A 20604-nucleotide genomic window follows, 5' to 3' on the forward strand; every position below is an offset into this window, starting at 1 on the left:
ATGGAGCTGTGGGCGATCTCAGCTTTTTCTTTTTCTTTCTTTATTTTCATATTGCTCACTAAAATTTTTCTAAATTTTCAGATGCCTCAAACTTTTAAGATGTGTTCAGCAAATACCTTGATAGGTTTCCATATCGCCGTAGCCAATTTATACTTATTATTAAATCACATTTTACCTCCAATCATAGCGACAAACGTTAAAAACGGCAAAATCTCGTTTTTCAAAAACTTGTGAGGATTTGAAAATTTTTCATAAATCTTGCATTTTTTTCGGCAAATTCTCAGCAATAAAAAAATAATAAAAATATAAAATTTATTTTTTATAAGAAAATATTAATAAATTTTTTTTAAAAATAAAAATACATGTTTTTTTTCACGATAAATAGCTGTTTAAAATGTAAGTATCACATTTAAATTGTGGTATTTATATTTTTTTCATAAATTTCATAATATTTTTGAAAATCTCACAAAAAAATGTCGTTTTAAACTTTCAGGCAATTTCTCGCAAATATTTGTCACTATGCCTCCAATTAAGTTTTAAGCAGACCAATACCTTGAAAACTCAAGGTTTGTGAACTAAGAGCAGGTCAAAGGCGTAGTCCATGGACAACAGATGAACGTCTTAACTTCTTCATTTCAAGCAATAAAATTTTCTTCATTTCAAGCAATAAAATTGATCGACTAAATAAAAGTCATATTTGTCTTTAATGCTCAACAACAAAACCCATGGGATGTTTGAAGGTTTAAGAAAAAAAACAAAATGGTAATCTTAATTCTATGAATGATAGCCCAATAATAACCAATATAGAATAGTGACATCAAGAGTTTGAACTTGTGTCAGATGTGTGACTAAATCTAAGTTTGTTTAGTCATTGTGTTTTTTTTTATGATGAAAGAAAACCCTTATCGACAACGGGGTTACTTAATGGATCCACCTTCTTGTAAGGTAAAACTCTAGACTGAGGACACAGACTATGGATGTTAGTGGACCAGGGAAAAATGGGGCCTCGCCCCGCCTTGCCCTATTTGAACCAAGGATGGAGGACATGAAACGGGGAATAGATTGTAGATAGAGATAAAGGTTAAAATCAAAACCTATGTGAGGATGGAGGCGAGGATGAACTTACTCTTGCCCTTGCCCCGCCTCGTTCTCGATCCTTGTTAAGGAAATTACTATTATATCATTATACATATTATAAATTCTTATATATATATATATATATATATATATATATATATTCTTAACTCTAACTCTCTCATATCTTCTTCTTCTTCTAACGAGCCGTGTGAGCTTCTATTTCTCTTATTTTCTTTCTCTAATGGCAAAAGGCGATAGCTGTGAAAGGATCGGAGAAACGAGACCCCGCCCGCTTTGCCCTGTTTGGACCGGAGATGGAGGCCATAAAACGAGAAATAAACTAAAAATAAAGGTTAAAATCAAAACCCACGTGAGAAAGAAAGCTGGGATGAAAGTCAAAATTTTGAGACCGGGCAGGAGTGGAGACCATGTCCCCTGTCTTCGAGCTCCAGTTCACTGCCATCCTTAGACACGGCCACCCAGCCTTACATACTCCAAGCATGATAAAGCAATGACAACCCCCTTGTCGTCAACATGATTTAATCCTGGGCCTAACATAGGACCCTGCTGACTACATGGGAAACTACCATGGTGGTTATTTAGTCAAATTTGTGTGCATCAAAGTAATAATCAGATTCGAATTTGGTATAGGGTTTTCTGTTCCAACTCAAGTATGACTGAATTGAATTTGGATTTGATAGATATCTGAATTTGATTGTGGATAAAAGTTTATTTAATTAGCTAGTTTAAGCTAGCCAGATCCTATTTGGATGCTATTCTTTTCCATGAAAATCCAAATCCGATTAGGAATTTGATTAAGCAGGATCCTATTAATTCTGATTCAGTAAAGCCTACATCCAAACCCAATCAGATCCGTTTTCAACCCAAAAGTATAGAAATGGAGGGTAAGTACTTAAAAGTTCAAACGTTTGAGGGGCAGTTGAGAAAATGTGAAAATTAAGGTAGGTATACCAATTAGATGGAACGTTTTGCTGTATCCGAAATTTACCTTTTTCAAAAATAATAAAAAGCGGAGCCTTTTCTCTTTTTTAAGGCGGATGGTGGCCGATGAAGAGGAAGGGGGCCTCCAGAAGCGCCAAGTGGCAAGATGTTAGTGGCTAGGATTCATTGGTGATCGTATTGCCAGCTCAGCAGGCGATGCACTTTTGCGAGGCCTTCGAAGGCAGCCCGTGGCCACATAGTTGGGCGGAGTGGGGCCCGCAGCTCGGGAAAAAGGCATCGCTACCTCGCCGGGCCCCGCACCCCACATTCGCACGTGTTCGCCCGTGCTGGTGGCTCTACCGGGGCCCACAGAACACTTGGCCACGGCTGCCGGTCCCACCAAAGCCTAAACGTTGTGGCTGTGGATGGCTGAGCTCTAGGTCCCCGTCCCCGTCCCCGTCCTCATTCTTGCGAAACAAGTCAGAGGGACACGCCATTTTGGCAGCGTGTCCTTAGTAACATGAGCGGACACATTTACAAGGTCACAACACGTATGGAGTCGTTTCAATATTTTTTTAATAATATTTTATTACATTAAATTTTATTTCAATAAAAAATATTGTTTTAATGTTAAAGGTATTCACAAATTAGTTTTTTTATTGATTAAAAAATAAAAAACCATGTCATCATGTCCCCCCAAAAAAACTTTTGAGTTAAATCCGAATCACATGTCATTGAGTTCACGAATTATTGTGGCATGGTTTACTGGTGTAAATGATTTCATATTGGCTAACTGAAGTTGGAGTTAGATTCAAAATTTGGATGGAGAAAAGTTCAAATCTTATCTGAAATTTTACATGTAACCGAAATAGGGGTGTAAATTGGTCAGATTTAGTCGAGACTCTTCTAAATCTATATTTGAATCTGATGTGTTTTGATCTGCCTGGGCTGGGTTTTAGGGCTTAAGTGGGTGAGGTTAGGTTCAAGGTTAAGTTAATTCGGGTAACATGCTGGCTGGTTCTAATAGGGTTTGATAAAAAAAATCTGGTACGCCCAAACGGTATGACAAAAAAATCTAAAAAAAATAGAGAATGATTTTAGACACCTTAATGAATGTACATGCCAAATTTCTGAGTTAGGAGATTTGTACTTTAAAAACTAAAAATCAAACAAGTTGCCGGTCAGGATTGAGTTTTTGTAGGCTAGAGTGAGTTTGGATAAAACAAACACGGTTTGTGAAATCAACATTTTCATATAGAGATATGATAAAAAACTGATTTTTAGAGAGTCTAATATAGGTATCTTAAGGGTGTTTGGGTCAAAGTTTCAAAACCAAATGACTAACCGTTTTGGGTTGGGTGACTTTTGCAATTCTGATAAAAATTTTGCTACGTTAGAAAAAAGATTCTAGACAAGTTCGGTCTTAAGAAGGATTAAGGCTTAAGTGAGGCTTAAGAGAAGAAAGGGTGGGCAACGGGTCAGGTGGCCTGATGGGATAAGCCAACTCGGCCCACCATGAGCTAGGTTTAGGTCAAGGTTTTAGGCCTGGGCCCGTTAGCTATCGAGCCAAAACCTGGCCCGTTATATACATAGGTCGGGTTTGGACTGGCCCACGGGCTTTCGAGTTGGCCCAATGGGCAATCATGCCAGCCCGATGGGCCTTAGCCATTTACTAATTTTTAATAATATAAAATTTTAAAAATTAATTCATTGCATAGTAACTTGATAACTATTATTACTTACCTAATTAGTTGTATTAATTTTATGAAAACTGAAAAGATAATTAGTTGGGTACATGTGAACTTATTAATTATTAATTATTTACTTAATTAGTTGCAATAATTAGTTGGGTTTGGGTCAGGCTGGAGAGGTCGACCCGTCCCGTTTCCCATTGGTTCATTGGGCCAATGGACTGGGTCATAGGTTGTTCTTCAAACCAAGCCCATTAAGAACCGAGCCAAAGCCTGACCCATTAGTAAATGGGTCGGGCCATACTTAAAGCTCGATGAGCCGAGCTCTAAAAGGGCCTAGGTTGGGCCGTGTCAGTGTGAACACCCCAAAATTTTCAAATGTTGTAAATATCCCCCTTTTGCCCCTGATTTCATTTTATGAGCAATTGAGTCACTTTCAAATCTAAATTCCAGTACATTTCCCAAAGTTTTACTGAAATTAAATTCATTTTATATATCTGACTCAATTTTAGATCCGATATCAGAATCCAAATCTGAGCATTGTCATACAATTTTTTAAATTCTCAAAATTACCAAAATAACTTTTGAAAAGCTCAGACACTTCGCCCGATATCCGTTTGGATCTGTCGTGTTATATTCCTCGATTCGAGGTTTAAAACCCGAATATTTTCTCAAAACTCGGGTCCAAACCCATTTTCTTCCAAAATTGCTCAGAAAACCTTTCCTTTGTAAATATTTTTTTGAAATTCTTTTAAACTCTTTAGTTTTTAGAATTTCATTCTAAAAAATACAAAAAATGCAGAAAATGAAGAAAAGAACAAAAAAATAAAAATATGAGAAAAGAAACAAAAATCGGATTTAAAAAAAAACTCTTTTTGAAAATAATTTTTTTAAAACCAGTTTTTTTTGCAAAAATCTTTAAAAAGACAGACTTTTTGAAAAATTTTTAAAAACCTTTTTCGATTTTTTAGGGCTACGAAGGCTTTTTTTTCTCTCTCTCACTGAAACCCTCTCACCACCGCCTTCTCCCTCTCTCACCGAAACCCTCTCTGGCCCGAAACCCCCTTCTTGAAGCCTCCAGCCACCGCCCATCACCAACAACTTCATCTCCAACCACCTATCCCCCAACCGAATCCTCCTCCTCTCCCTTTAAGAGAAGCACACATGGGCCTCTTCAACCCATCCATTTTCATCCTTTTCCCCATGCTCTTTCCTTCAGAATCACCGTTTCTTCACCCCTCCATCTCACGCTCTTTCCCTCTTTTCTTCTTCTCCTCCTCTTTCCCATTCCTCTGTCACCCCCCCCCCCCAGAATCTTCTTCTTCTTCTCAATTTTTTTCCCTTTTTTCTCTGAGCACCCTTCTTCCTCTTCAGATCCGCAGCCCTGCTGATGATGATCAACCCCCGTAGCCTTACATATAAGCATTTCTTCCCTCCTAGTCGGAGCATAGATCGTGATTACAGAGAGCGGCGAAAGATTAACTCCATCCTTCTGTGACCAAATCTTCCATCAAATCACGGTAGGTAGCCTTTTCGCTTCCCTGTTCTTTTATATTGTTCATCTCCATTCCAATTTTTTTTTTTTACATTATTCTTCTTTGAAATTTTTCCCTTCCGAGTTCTCCTTCCCTTTTGCTTTAATCTTCCATAGAAATTTCATTGTGTCATTTTAATCCTCTCATTTTGTTTCACCAAGATGCATAGAGGGTGAGATCGACCTGCATATAGCAGGATCGATCCACCTGTTGCAATAGTAAGAGGAATTAGTCGTCCCGACACATTTTTTTTCTTCTATCTTTTATTTTCTGTTTTATCTTTCACATTTTGTTTCCAATTAATAATCATGCTTCAATCCTTTGATGTCTATCGCATTACATTCCGTTTCTTTTGCATCCTCAGGCACGAATGGTGGAAACCGACCTACAAGAAGTAGGATCGATCCACCCTATGCAATATTAATGTATTTTTTTTCCAGCATTTTCTTTTCCTCATAGCCCCTTTTATGAACTTTCCCTAGATTTATGAAATGCGCTCAACATTTTGTTTTAATTTCCCATTCGTAGCATTCTTCTTCTTTTTTTTTCTATTTATTTTACTTTCCTGTAATTGGTTTCTTTCCTCCTTTATAATCTCATTTGATACAGTCCATCATCCGATGGCTTCATCTCAATAGACATTGGTTTTGAAAGGCCCCATCAGATCCCTTGGGTGTGATATTTCTTCATGAGTTGAAGAATTCATCTAACCCCGATTTGACTATCCATTTTGATCTGCTAAAGCATGAGCTGGGCCTCTGTGATGTGAATGTGAATTGTAGCTGGTTATACTGTGTAAATTCAAATTCGTTGGAAATAATATAATCAATTTTTAAAATTAACCTGTTTATATGAGTCCCAGTTTGGGAAAAGTTTGATGCATTGAAGCAAATTGATTAATGTGAAATCAATTTGAAGATCTGTTGTATGGATTCAGTTTGAATTTTCAGTGATTTCCCAGTGGTATGAGATGGGCATATGAGTATGGCTCAAACTGAGTAACACACCATCTTCAGATGTTTGATATCAGTTGCAAGATTCATATTTTGTAGTCCTTGATTATCGCAAGAATTGATAGATGGCCAAAAGGCGTTCGGTGTTGCTGAATCATGAAAACAACAACCAATGCTTGTTTAGTCATGGGATCATTGCAGTAAAACATCTTTTCATCGCACATTAATTTTGAAGGGAGCTGTTTTATTTTTGAGAGTTTGAGGAAGCACAAAAGATGACACTTTCGTTTAGAATACAGTTTGAGTTGCCCATTCGTTCCCAAGAAGGCAGACACATTTCTTAGAACTATCATTCAGAAGCATTTCTAGTCAACATAATTACAACTGTTTATACTCCACAACGTTCTCACAAGGTATGTCGTGCGATTTTTGTTTTATTTTTATTATTATTTTTATTCTTTTCTTTATTTCTATTATTTTATTTTAGCCATTGATTACCTCATATCCTGTTCATTCATTGGTATCTCACTAATTGCCTGTTTCACCTCTTAACATTCCAGCTGATTATAAGCATGGTTATCTTGCATATTTGTGTATAATTTTGCTGCAATATAGAATTGGTATGTTATCCCTCATCTGATCATGGTATAGATGCATTTATATGTAAATTTTACCATTACTTCAAAATAAAACCTCTTACCCTAGCTCATTGCATTAGATACGCTGAGATATCACTGTATTGTGAGCAGTATTAATTCAAGGCAGCACATCTGCATCATATATTACCATTTGTTAATAACTGAGCCAAGTTTGCTAAAGTGGGCAGAAAGAATTGCATAATACTTGCAGTCAGCAGCTTCACTTCATATCAATCAAGGCAGTCGACCTGTTCTGAAGCGAAGTTATCTTGTAACAAACAAGTTCCAGACATCCTTTTGGTATGTGTTATATGTTTGATGCATCAAAGTTCATGTGGGAATGGACCTGGGTTTTTAATGAGGCAGTAATGTCTACCTAAACTAGAAGTAGCAGATGGGGTACCTGTAGTTGAGGAAGATCACTCTCCACACACATTTTTTTTTTTTAGCATGGGATCCATTATGTTTGTGAAATTGCATCCATATTGCTTGGTTCAGAGTTGGTAGAATCAGCCAACTGACATATCATCTGATTGCAGACCTTATTCAGATCTTTAGACACTTTCAAAAATTGGATAGTTTTCTAAACAGTGGAGGACGTAGTCTGCAAAGCATCTGAAGGTCGATCGGATAATCAGATTGTTGCTGAAAGCATCACATCAACAGGAGCCACATTAATAACATCTTTGTAGATTGAAGTGTCATTGGGCGACTGCACTTACAGGAGATATGTAAAGAGTGCTATTAAGGTAACTCCAATTTCATTAAATGAAGTGATAACTGGATCAATGAGAAATTTTCACATTTTAGCTTAGATTAGAATGCGTGAGCATGTACATATCTTTTAGAATTGCTTGATTCATGATATTTTCTTCTTTTATTTTCCAAAATCTCACAAATGGGAACACGAATGGCACGTGCACCACTTCGTAAGAGGTAATTAATCCTAAGTTGATGATTTACATCAATGGCCATAGTCAGGATGTAAACAAAACTTAGTATTTTTATCTTTTATAAAATAACACCGGATCCACACTGAACCCTTTCCAAAATTCATCATGTTTTCTTTAAATATTTTCTTCTTTTATCGGAGCTTAATTTAAAATTAATTCAATATATATACCAATGGCCATAGTCAGGGTATATTAAGAGTTAATTTCATTTTAAACTCTATAAAAGCACCAAAAATGTATTTTATTCTTCTTTTTGAATTTAAATATAGATTATTATATAATACATTCAATGACTATAGTCAGGGATATATTATATTTTTAATCTTATTTTAATTCATTTAAAGAATGGAATAGCTTTTCAAAAATTCAAAATCCAAATTCTCTAAATTCATTTCATCATTTAGGATAGAACAACATCACATTTTCAAAATTCTTTTCCAAAATCCAAGTGATCTCAAATATCTCTTTTCAATCTCTATTTTAATTCCTTCTTCTATCTTATTTCAAAGATTTAAATTCCAAATTCAAAGTCCAATTTGACTTTGAAATTTCAAAATTCAATCTTTATATTCAAAAATTCCATTTTCAAATCAATATTCAAACTTCAAAGTTCAATTTAACTTTGAAGTTATCTTTTGTTTCAAAATCAAGTTATTTTTCTATCAAAGTTTGAGATTGATTCTGAATCTCAAAACCTGACCATGCTTAAATTTTAAATTCAATATGGGTTTTCAAAACCCAGATCCATCTTCAAAAAGTCCCATTTTGGACTTTCAAAAACCAAAATCCAAAGTTAGAATTCAATTCTCATCTTGGATCCCATACTTCAGATCCAAAATCCATCTTAGGGTCCAAACTCCAACTTTATCTTGGATCTCAGATTTCAGATCCTAAACCCATTTTTAAGATCCAGAATCCATTTTAAGATTCAGAATCCAATCCCATCTTGGATTCCAGATCTTGGATCCAATTCTATTTAGGAACTAGAATCCAATTCCATTCCCAATTCTAGATTTCAAATCCAATTCCATTTTCAGATCTCATCTGGACTTCTTAAATTCATTTCTATTTTTAAATACCATTTGGATTTCTCAAATCCAAATTTCATCCTGATTTCAAACTTTAAATCTAGAATTCAATATCACTTCAAATTTCATCTCCATCTCTTAAATCCATGTTTAAATTCAAACTCAAAGTCCATTTCTGACTTTGAAGCTTCATTTTCTTTTCACTCATCTTCCAATCATTCTTTTCAAATTCAAAGATTTATTTTCCCAACTCTGATCATTTCAAAAACTTAGAACTTCAAACCTCTCATCTATCTCAAGTTCTAAGTTAGATTTTATCATTCAGAAACCATTTCTTCACTCCATTATCAAGACTCACCTCAGAAATACTTGAAGATTTCCAAATCATTTTTTAAAAAAGAAGTATACATCTTTGCATTGCATAAGCATGATTCTTTGTGCATCTAGATTTAGAATAAATTCTTAGATAATATTTAGGCAAAGCAAAAGGCATAAATTCGATCCTTGGTTCGATTACCCCTGGTAAAGGTGCCAGGAACGGTCGAACCTCGTACCGACGAGCGAATCCCGTCTCTCCATTTTACCGCAATATTTCAAAACGAAGGCGAGTAACTTTCTAAATATTTTCAAATCAAGGTCAAGTGAGACCCCACAAAAGAGTTCATCGTCTTCTTTTCTCTTCTCTCTTCTTTTTCTGTCTTTTATTTTCTCTCTTCAAAAAGGAGGAAAATAGAGGTCAGAAAGGAAAAAGAGAAGGAAGAGAGAGAAACCACAAGAGAGGAAAAATTTTGCGATGATCACAGCCGATCCGATGCCCGCCTCCTAAGGAGAAGAGTTCTAACAACTTACACATTTTATGATGAATGTTCTAAGGTTGAGGAAAAGTCTGGTTCATCTTGGGTTGGCCAAGGTTGCACCTTCAAGTCTGGGTTGGGTCAAATCCTTAACAATACTAATACAGTCCATACAAACTTAAAGTAGAAGCAATATTACTTTGCACTTAGGCAATTTCAGACCTAAGCAAGTCTAAACTACATTTATCTCATATGGAAGAGCCCTTAGAAAGGGTGAACTAGTGAGGGAGCAGGGATTCATTGAGTTAAGGAGAGAGAGAGAAAGAAATCCAAGCTAGAGAAGAGAAGAAAGTAAGACGATTTTGAAAAAAAATAGTTTTATTTCATTCAACGTATATCAAATACATCAAAACTATCCCTTAACATATATCAAATACATCAAAACAATCTCCTTTTATAGATTGAGGAAGCTCTCATAAGATCATCACATCTAACAAAGCATATTTAAAACAATGACACCTAATTAGATAGAACCTATTTTTAATTATCTCCTCTAATTTACTTAATGAGAGCTCAACTCACAAGATTCACTTGAACTTCCAAAGTCTGATAAGGAAGAAACCCCAAATGACTGCACGAGTTCTATGAAGAGATTCAAATGACCATTGGGGGGCGCCTGGAGGGTGGGGGGAATCTTATGGTAAAAAACCCAATATTCCAGATGATTTACAAAAATAAGAAACTAAATTGTTATGGATGTGCGTGCTTCAACCCCATTGATGTTGATAGAGGTTCCAGTGAAAATATGGATCCAAATACAATGAGTGGAGAGATGCAGCAACTGCATCTATCTTTTGCAATTACTTGGTATATATGTCCCTGCTTGGGCATGGTGTGCACATCAATTTTCAGTTTTTTCTTCTTTTTTTTTGTCTTAACTCTAAGGGTTACAAATGGGTTATTGGAACGATCATTCTTAAAAATTAATATAATTTCTCTTATAATTAGCCCCTTCCACCTAAGTGGAGAACTAATACTAGCTACCTTAAAGAAAGTGACCGACCTAATTAATGCGCCTCGTGCCAGTCTCTCTATTGGAAGAGTGCTCCTTAGACTCTTTGTTGAATAAAGAAATTATAATCCTAACATTTTCTACTTTATATTTAATTTTTGTCAATGATTTTATAATAATTTTACAACATACTTGATCTTACAAATATTCATGATTTGTATGTAAATGAGTTGAATTACTGATCACTCGATTAATTAGTGAACCATCTCCCCAGGCATATCCATGCTGGTAAATTAGTTCCCAAAAGGGTACTATTTCAGTGACTTGATTATGAACAATTAATTGGCAAGAAACATGTCTCTTATAATTCTTAACCAGCAAGGCTTTTGATGCTTGAGTGGGTTTTCGTAAATCCGTTCATGGAGCTCCTGCATAACATGGTGACAATGCAATTATTGGAACTTGGAAAGGACTTTGGTGGCACTAAAGGTGCAAATGGATTGGGTTTGGTGGGACCTTTGATCCAAATTTGACACTTAATTTGTCTCCAGATACGGATTCTTGAAATAAGATCTAGAAGTTTATTTTGACCAAATTTACATTATTTTCATATGTTTGGAATCAGTGTTTTGGATTGAATCTATGCTCAGTTTTTGGATGTAATTAATTAGATCCATTTGTAGTTCTAGTTTACAAGTAAAACCCTTGATTTTGGTCCTATTTTACCAGATACAGGACGCAAGATCGGTGTCGGTCCTGCATGGTTTGGCCACCGATTCAGCTGTATCGGCCGATACCGGACACAAAAACAATAAAAAATTATTATGTGTCAATCATAACGTGACACATGTTAAAACTATTAAAATAATATTAAATAATATTTTTTGATATTTTTTACATTTATTAAAAAATAGCCGATTCAGGCTTGCAGCATATCAATTTTCTGCCAATACGATGCTTATCGCCGATACACACAGATACTGATAACATTATTTTGACCATACCAAACACATTCTTATGGTTAGATTTGATCAAAACATAGGTTTCAACTAAGGGTTTTCTTACCCATGAGGGTACCAAATACTTTTCCTCTTCTATCCCTTTCAAGAGGATACTACACTTACATTTTTCTTTTTCACAACTGAAGAAAAATATCCGATTTTTTGTCTGTCCAAAGCAATGTTTTCATTATCGGTATCGGCCCTGAATCGTTTGTCCAACGATTCAGGTGAATACGACCGATACTGATTCGCAGTGAATAGTTCTGAATCAGCTAAAAAATAATTAAAAAATATTTTGTGTCAATCAGAACTCGACACATATTAAAACCATTAAAATAAAAAATAATTTTAAGTATTTTTTTTATATTTATTAAAAATAGCCAATTCAAGATAGTATCATATCGATTTTCTGCCGATAGGATACGTAAAGGCCGATACACACCTATACCCTTTTTTTGGATAATCAAGCTGGGGTTAGGCAAGACCCCGACCAGTACATCAATTTAGAAAAATACATAAATCACAAAACTTCCAAAGACGGGAACCACTATGTGGTTTGTCTTTCCAAATTCTGTCAACCGGGAGGCTCTCCATCTTTGCTAGATTTCCTGCAATGTAGTTCTCGGACACCATTGAATTATGTTAAAGGATAGCAGTATACCTACCTATACTTAGGGGTGTCTTGTTTGCAGCAGCTGCTCATTTTCTCTTATCTTCTTATTTGATTCTTGAAAAACAAGTTGATGGCAGCATTCCATCTCAGGATGGATCGTATCCTTGTAGATAACGTGCATATTAATGGGCAGCCAATAAGTGAGTTGCATATTTATCTCATGGGCCCCAACCTTTTGAAGATAATTTTCATACTCACACTGCTGCATATATCTCCTTGGTTGGCATTATACTTCAATTATTTGGATTCATCTTAGATCTTGGTATAAGCATAGTGACAAATATCCATTTGTTTGAAAAAAAAAAGATAAACACATAATATTTTGTCAGCCATTTTAGATAAAAATGCCATAAACCCTGTAATATTTCCTCAAGAGGGGGAGGGGGGAGGATACCCTGAGAAATTACACCAGAAGATCACGAAAAAGAGGCTGTAGATATGGCTTCCTCTATGCCATCCTAAAATTGTGGTGGTTTTAAAAGATCATGTAATATTTAAGAAATACTGCTTTAAATCACCTTTTCTTTTTTTAAATGATGAAGTTGCCCACCTAAGTAAGTAATCTCTGGGTGGGGTCACTGATGCCCAAGCCCTTTGGGAGCCCACCAGTGAAAGACTACCCGCACACCCAGTGAGAATAGAACCTAAGGCGAAGGGGTTAGCTTTAAGTTGTCTTTTTGTTTTTCCTTTGTATGCATTATTTGATTCTTGGTTTTATTTTGTCACCTAGTTCTCCCCACCCTCACCTAGGGGTAGGCAATGGGCTGGCAAGCCCGATGGGTCAAGCCGACCCAGCCCGCTATGGGACGGGTTTGGGTCATGGCCCTGGCCTGTTAGCTACCGGGCTGAATCCCGACCCATCATATATGTGGGCTAGGTTTGGGTCGGCCCGCGGGCTACCGGGCTGGCTCGATGGGCCTGAGCTATTTAATAATTTTTAATAATATAAAAATTTAAAATTTATTAATTTCATTGTAACTTAATAACTATTATTATTTACTTAATTAGTTGCATTAAGTTTATAAAAATTAGAAAGATAATTAGTTGGGTACATGAGAACTTGTTTTGAGCTAATTGTTGGGTTTGGGCCGGGTCCAGCCTGCTTCACATTGGCCCAATGGCCCAATGAGCCGGGTCATAGGCTGCTCTTCAAGTCCGAGCCCAGTAAGAACTGGTCCAAAGCCTGGCCTGTTAATAAATGGGCCGGGCCATCTCCAGACTGGGCTGCATTTAAAGCCCGATGGGCCAAGCTCTAAACGGGCCCAGGCCGGCCCGATGCCCACCCCTACCCTCACCCCCCCCCCCCCCCCCCCACACACACACACACTGTGGTACCCTTGAGAAGATAGGACTCTATTAAAAAAAAATGCAGGCATTATTTAATTGATCATACTCTGTACATGTGGTTGCCATGGTTTGTTTAGCAAGGAACATACTTTAGATTTAATCGTTTGATGCAAAAGGATTTTCTTTAATAACTTTTCATGCATTTTGGCCTGTTGGTTTCTTATCTCTTTAAAAACTTGACTAGACATCACTATTTGTTAATATAAAAATTGTCTACTAATACAGTAGAAAATCAATGTGGCTATTAAATGAGTATAAAGCATTCAAGGATGCTGAAGGTAAGTTTATTTGATTTGATTTTTATTTTTTTTGGAGTAGGCCAAGAGAAAATCCTTCCATCACCTCCCACGTTTTGGCTGGCCTGCAGTTGGTAAAACCCTTAGAGGTCCTCTGTGGACACCCAGCTCCGACCTTGCGGTAAGGGATACCTCCCATGGGTTTCAAACTCGTGACGTTCTATCAACTTGGTGACATTCATGTCACCCCTGTCAGATGAGTGAAGCCCTTGTGTGCATAACTAATTTAAGTTCATGCAACATTCTCCCACCTAACACCAACGGAGGCTGTTTGTTTGGTAGGAGTGCACGCCACCTTGTGTTGGGATGTTGCAAGTTCGAATCCCAATGGTATTGTTGTATAACTGGTAGGGGTCTGCCTAACCGCAGCTTGCCTTTAAAAAAAAAAAGACCAATGTCCTCGGGTGCACACATAGCACTCTCACATCCCCCCACACACACCTAAGAGTATAACAATTCGGGTATGACTCAATCCCGACCTATACTGGATCTGGTAGGATCAGGATTTGATAATAAAGAAGGAGGTTTGATTAATAATTTGTGGGATTTACAGGGTCTGATTAGTATACGGATCTAGGCATGGTTTATGAAGTTTCATAGTTGACTGGGTTCTGACCCGAGCTCTGATTAAGATCCTTAGTTTTTTAAAGTAAAATACATAATGAAATTTATTTTACCAGGTATGGACTGAGTCTGGTTTATCTTATCCTTATAGGAGCTAGATATGGTTTCTCCTGTGGCAAGTCAGGTCAACCCCAGATATAGTACCAGCAGCTGAGTTGCAAAACCATCGTTTACCATATGATTGCACATAACATCATGTTTAATAATGTTGTTTAATGCCATGGTCTTCCATATCTCATGGGATTGTTCGCATGGCCTCAGGCTTGTGGATAGAGAGATGTCTCTCTACCTTGAGTTCGAGTCCAGGTGTAGGGCTCCCTTTTCATAAGGTGAAACAAGAGGCTTCCTGGGGGTCGAGGCGGGTGCCACGGTTTTACGGTCAGAACGTCGACCATAGATATGGAAGGCAAAGTCCAGCACGACCAGATCTTTGATTCCAGGGATGGTTTTTTCGTTCAGCAAGGAAAAGGAATAGCATGATCTGCCACTGCTTTTGGAATTGAAGCCATCACACGCTTTATACTGTGTTTATCATGTGGTTTAACATAATGGTCTGCCACTGCTTTTCAAATTTAGGTCATCACATGCTTTCACCATTTTCAACCGAAAGATGTTGGTGGGATAGAAGTTTTACAGTAGATCCAATAACAGAAGTAGTGCTTGTACATTAGGTTACATGAAATCAGAGAGGAAGATGACAGAGCTCTGATACTCTGTTGCATAACAATATTAATGTGAAGGAAGTGGCAGAAATAATCTGCCGAGCTAAAATCTAATCCATCGTCCTTTTAAGTTTCACACTTCAATCTCACAAACTTCCTTGCAACTTTCGTCAGAAATGCCCTTTGCTTGTGATGGTGCCCATGGGATCCTTCAATTGCTGCCTGCTATCTCGTTGTAGCTATCACTGATCTTCTGAAGCAATGCCTCCCTGAAAGCCATCTTGAGAGAGAGAGAGAGAGAGAGAGAGAGAGAGAGAGAGAGAGAGATGGGATTACCTGTCCGGTTTGAAGACGAGGTTTCGATAAACAAACCACTGCAGAGATGACAAAGATCAGAAAGATGAAAGGATATAACTATGACACTATGCTAAGTTCTGATCTAGTAAAAGAGGAAAAGCACTGAACTAGTAAAAGAGAAATGAAGAAAAGAGCAAGACCACTGAAGACTTGGAAGAAGGCAGTTAGAGGTGACATGAAAGATTACAAAGTGACCTAAGTGGTATCTCTAAGTAGACATGAACAGAGAAATAAGACTCGCAAAGCCAACCCCATGTAGTTTAAGGCTTGATGATGATGATTATACTGAGAGCAGATCTAATACCCGACCGAGTACTTTGCAATGAACAAATGTCATGCATCCATTCATGGAACCCACCTCCCCAGTGAATGGATATATGGCATCCAGTGATTGAACCAAGTACCTTGCAATGGACTTGGTCTGATCACTAGATATCCTCTCCATTATACTGCACAAATGCACTGTTAGCAATAGCATGCATGTCTCAGTTAGGGCATTACTTCTTTTTTTCTTAATAATGAGAAGAAACTACCTTTATGATTCTGGCGTCCTGTTATATGCCCAGAGGTGCCACATTGACAATGGCCGTATTTCAATGTTCATGGTGTAAAACTCCAAGGGTAAAGGAGGATCAGGTGCAATGTGATTGCACACTTTTAGTGTGCTGCTGCACCTGATCACCCTCCATGTTTTGGGATACAGCCTGTCAGCTGTGGGGCCCAACAGCAGATGGAGGGTGATCAGCTGCAGCAGCACAACAAAAATGTGCAATCACATTGTACCTGATCTTACCTCCATGAGTACTACCCCAATGCTGGAGGAGATCAGATGCAATGTAATTGCACGCTTTCAGTTTGCAGATGCACCTGATTGCCCTCTACCATTGCTTGGGCCCACAAATGACAGTCTGTATCCCAAAGATGTAGGGTGATCAGGTGCACACCACGCTAAAAATATGCAATCTCATTGCACCTGATCCTCCCTCCCCATGCTGACCAGGGATAGTTTCCTGTTTGCTCAGACCACAGGTTCTTGTTAGCTTTGACCTTGCTCCAAAGGGCGTGCACTTTGGGAATCGAAGTCACAATCCCTCAATTTGAGCGCCTTAAGCCAAACCATCTAGCCAGGTGTGTGGAGCCCTTGTGGGCGTCTTAAGCAGGAACTTAACCATACCAGATCGAGCTGCTGAGTTCTTTGAACTTGCCCTCTCGTTGACATGGAACAGTGCCCTCAATAAAGAAAAGGAAAGAAAGCCAAAAGAGAAACTTACCCCGGTGTAACCGATTCCTACAAGCTCAAGAACCCCTGGCACCAGAGGTAGCCTGTCAATTGCCTGCCAACAGAACCATTCATGTATCAACATCCGAAACTGGCTGCTTTCACTTATTTTATCTGCAAAATTTCCAGTATAAACAGCATTTGATTTTCATGGATTCATCTTGAACTTCATTCATTTTTTAGGCCAATTTAGCGCTTGAACTTTATTAGTAGTCATCAATTATATCCACTGTCATGGCACCTGATAGAAGCCTATAGAACTATATAGGAAAAAGAACATAGAAAAGACGAATCTATCTTGGCTGCATTTTAGTTTACTCACAGATATCAATCCAGTTGATCCCCAAAGCGCAACCAGTCCAGCCAATGCGAGAGATGCGACTGCATACTTGTCTTCAATTTTGTCCCACTGTGCTCGAAACGGATTCGTTATTTCATTCTCACATGTAAACAGAAAAAGAAAGAAAACAAAGTATAATTAAGACATACTGCTTCCTGGATTGGTTTGGTGATGGCTGAAATATCGGTCTCGGCTTCGGCAGACGGCTCTCCGGTAGCCATGACAACCACATTCCTTACAGTCCTTCGACCTGCAATCACACAGTACTTACCAATCCAGTCATTGCACCAAGCAAACATGACCCCAAAACTTCTATTACCAGATGAATTCAAAACTAATCCATCCAAACGTGACTCCAAGCTGAAGCTGGACTAATTTCAAATTCATCTGGTTATAGAATGCCCGAACCTAGCATTATAACTCATTATAACTCCTCTGGCATATTTGTTTTCATCATCAGGGAACTCATTGGTGTAAAAACCCCAGGTCCCCCTTGTCCACTAAGGGGTATACACAGCTTCGGCGAGGAACACACACCCAGGGTTTTGAACTCGTGATATCCCTTCAACTTGAAAAAGAAACCTGATGCATCCCCGGTTTCAGGGAAAACAAGTTCCTTGGAAACTTTTTCCCATCAAACACAAAAAGACACTTTCACCAATTAAGGAGCATAGTTACAAATATCGAGGTGCTGTTAAAAACTTGTGATCCTATCATGGTATTTTTAAAAGATGGTTAAATATCTAAAAGAAATGTTAATTTCAAAATATCACTGATTTATCCCAACATCAATTTTTTTTTTTTTTAACATTTCCCTATATCTTTCTTTATATTTTTATATATTTCTTTATCATTTTTATATGCCAGTATTTTCCATAGATTTCTCCAAGAAAGAACAAAGTTTTTAGACCTATTCTGAGATTTTCCCTTGCTCAGAGAATCCAGATAATGAGATTTACGCTATTGTTTAGGAGCCCCCCTCTGTGCTGAAAATTCCGTTATGAGTTTGTTGAATCACAGCATTCACATTCTGCAGAAATTGGGGAATGGGAATTCTTGAGTATTAAGGAGCCTGATTGCACTCCAATTATGCAAATAAATGAGACATTTTCAAAAAGTTGCATTATTATCCCATCAATCCGGATAAGTGGGATTATCCAAACATTTCTAAATAACCACTAAGCGTCTCCTTTCCTCATTTGCTTGCGATATGGACCCCCATCTCATGCTACTTCTAAACAAAACTCCTAATGGCATGAAGTGGACTTTTAATTCCATAAGCCAAGCACACTATTAATCACTATAAGGGATAGTAATATGCTTGTATTGATGGAACTAGGTGGAGTTGGGATCTAATTTCTTCCGAATTCTCCACTCTTCTGCCTTTGATAGAAGAATTCTGATGGAATTGGAATCCAATTCCACAAATCCAAACACGCCGTAGACTAGTAGGGGGAACAAAAAAAAGATTACACCCAACATGAAACTATCCTAACTAAAGACTAATAGAAGAAAAGATTTTGGTTCAGGGAGTACAACAAGCCACAGATTTCCAGCTCTCGCGATTCTGGATCCGGTTTGGCGACGGGTTGAGGGTGGAAAGGCTGACACATTGTGGTGGTGCCGGCACCTGCAGGCGGCCTGGCTTCCTGTCAATCCGAGCCGAGGACGAGGAGACGGCAATGGTGGCAGTGGATGAGGCCATGACCACTGTGGTATCCCAATGGAGACTTGGAGCTCTCACTTGGTTGCACCAGAAGGGCCAAGCAAATGGGCTTAATACAAGTGAGATATTAGAATTCTGCAACGTTGCTGTCCTTTACCTGAGTCTGGAGGACTACCACTACCACTACCACTCGTTTGCTTCATCAGGATAGTGCTGACGTGGCTCAATGATAGCAGTGCTTTAACTGAGCTTGCCATCTTATTGGTCGACGGTTTAAATTGGGACCCACATTTCTAAGAAGTGAGGCCCTAGTAGGGGTGTCAACGGGTCGGGTTTACCTGAAACTAACCAGAACCAAACCCTATAGGGTCCAAGTATGGTGATAAATAAGAAAACTCTATTAAGACCCGGGTCCAGACCCGGGTCCAGACCCGAAGGTCCGATTAATACATGGACCCGGGTATAGTTTGTGAAATTTTATATCAGTCCCGGGCACCACCCGAGTTCCAATTAAGACCCATAATTTTGTAATGTAAAAATGATAAAAAAATATTATTTTGCTGGGTATGACCCAAGTCTGGTTCATGTAGTTCTTAGGGTCTGGGTATGGTTTCTCTTATGGTGGGTCTGATTAGACTGGGGTTCAGACCTGATACCATACCCGAGAATCGGGGCCAAGCCTGGTTCCATCTGGGTTGAACCAAACCCGACCTGTTGACACCCCTCGCCCCTAGCGTTTATTTTTGGATAATTTCTATATGCCCAATTTTTTAGAGTAGTTTACGTATAGGCGCATAACACGTCAACTTTATAGTTAGCCACCTTAGGGTTAAAACGCTTAAGATAGTGGCCTAGCATTCCAAGAAGTTGTTCAGACGACAGTTAGGATGTCAATGAATCCAATTTTATGCCATATGAGACGGAATTGGATCATGTTTAGTTGCATTTGGTAAGCCAAAACCTTATCTAGTTATAATTGGATGGGACATGGTTTTCATCTTTTGCTACTGATTCCGCCAAATATCCAAATTTGATAAATATCCAAATCCATTTGCATGTAAAAAAGATCTTGTATGAGCTTTTCACTATCCAATCTAATTTCTCGAATCCGTTTAGCAAACATCTGATTAGTCAAGTATGGTATTGGCCACATCCGATCCAAATTGGAACCATTTACATCCTTAACTGCTGAGTTGCTTATTTACCCTTTCAGTATAGCTCCAAAAAGTAGACTACAAAAGTGTCATGTAATAATTTAAATTAAAAAAAGCTAAAAATGTCACTTTCAAGAGTTAACTAGAGTTCGGTAAATAAAAATGCAACTCAGGCAGTCATTTGAGCAATTTTTAAAAGGTTGGTGGTTTTTCTTAATATTTGAAACCTGAGGTCTAAATGAAAATTTTCCATACATTAGGTATACGTAAATTAACCAACTTTATGAATCTTAGTGTAACTTTTCACTCGGATGAATGAAATGTATTCCTTTTACTAAAAGGGACAGGGCGATGGAAAGAGTAAGTTCATCTCCTTCTCCATCCCCTCAAAGGTTTTGATTTTAACCTCCATCCCCGTTTCATGTCCTCCATCCCCTCAAAGGATTTGATTTTAACCTCCATCCCCGCCTCCCCCCCCCCCCCCACACACACACGGGCCCCACCTAGCATGGATATGGAAGCATGCCGTGCCACCAATCATTCTTTAGGGATGACAATGGATTGAGGGGAAACGGGGCCCCA

The 20604-nt window shown here is 38.0% G+C and overlaps 1 protein-coding gene across 3 annotated transcripts; it reads right to left on the reverse strand.

Moving 5' to 3' along the window:
- Positions 1-15177: 15177 nt before the first annotated feature.
- LOC149836237 (protein CURVATURE THYLAKOID 1B, chloroplastic-like) lies at positions 15178-19031 on the reverse strand. 3 transcript variants are annotated; one of them, XM_090009080.1, is made up of 6 exons: positions 18742-19031; positions 17352-17452; positions 17185-17271; positions 16855-16917; positions 15563-15600; positions 15178-15495 (listed from the first exon to the last, which is right to left on the reverse strand). In XM_090009080.1, the coding sequence occupies exons 1-6, from the start codon at positions 18905-18907 to the stop codon at positions 15438-15440; spliced, it is 513 nt and encodes a 170-aa protein (XP_089865206.1). In that variant the 5' UTR covers positions 18908-19031; the 3' UTR covers positions 15178-15437. The 3 variants fall into 3 exon arrangements, with proteins under 3 accessions (XP_089865206.1, XP_089865205.1, XP_089865207.1); XM_090009079.1 differs by having other exon boundaries at positions 18739-19020; XM_090009081.1 differs by having other exon boundaries at positions 15178-15479; positions 18739-19018.
- Between the last annotated feature and the right edge of the window lie 1573 nt (positions 19032-20604).

The sequence above is a fragment of the Nuphar pumila genome, chromosome 6, assembly GCF_984573655.1.
Source record: "Nuphar pumila chromosome 6, dmNupPumi1.hap1.1, whole genome shotgun sequence".
In the NCBI taxonomy this organism is placed as follows: Eukaryota; Viridiplantae; Streptophyta; class Magnoliopsida; order Nymphaeales; family Nymphaeaceae; genus Nuphar; species Nuphar pumila.

Bases quoted from the DNA above. Each gene is read 5' to 3' on its own strand.
- LOC149836237 (XM_090009079.1), bottom strand. From the start codon at position 18,907: ATGGCCTCATCCACTGCCACCATTGCCGTCTCCTCGTCCTCGGCTCGG. The intron at 16,918-17,184 runs GTGAGTAAACTA...TTCTGTTGGCAG, and splicing joins GATCAACTGGATTGATATCT to GCAATTGACAGGCTACCTCT. The intron at 15,601-16,854 runs GTAAGTTTCTCT...TCATCTCTGCAG, and splicing joins TAGGAATCGGTTACACCGGG to TGGTTTGTTTATCGAAACCT.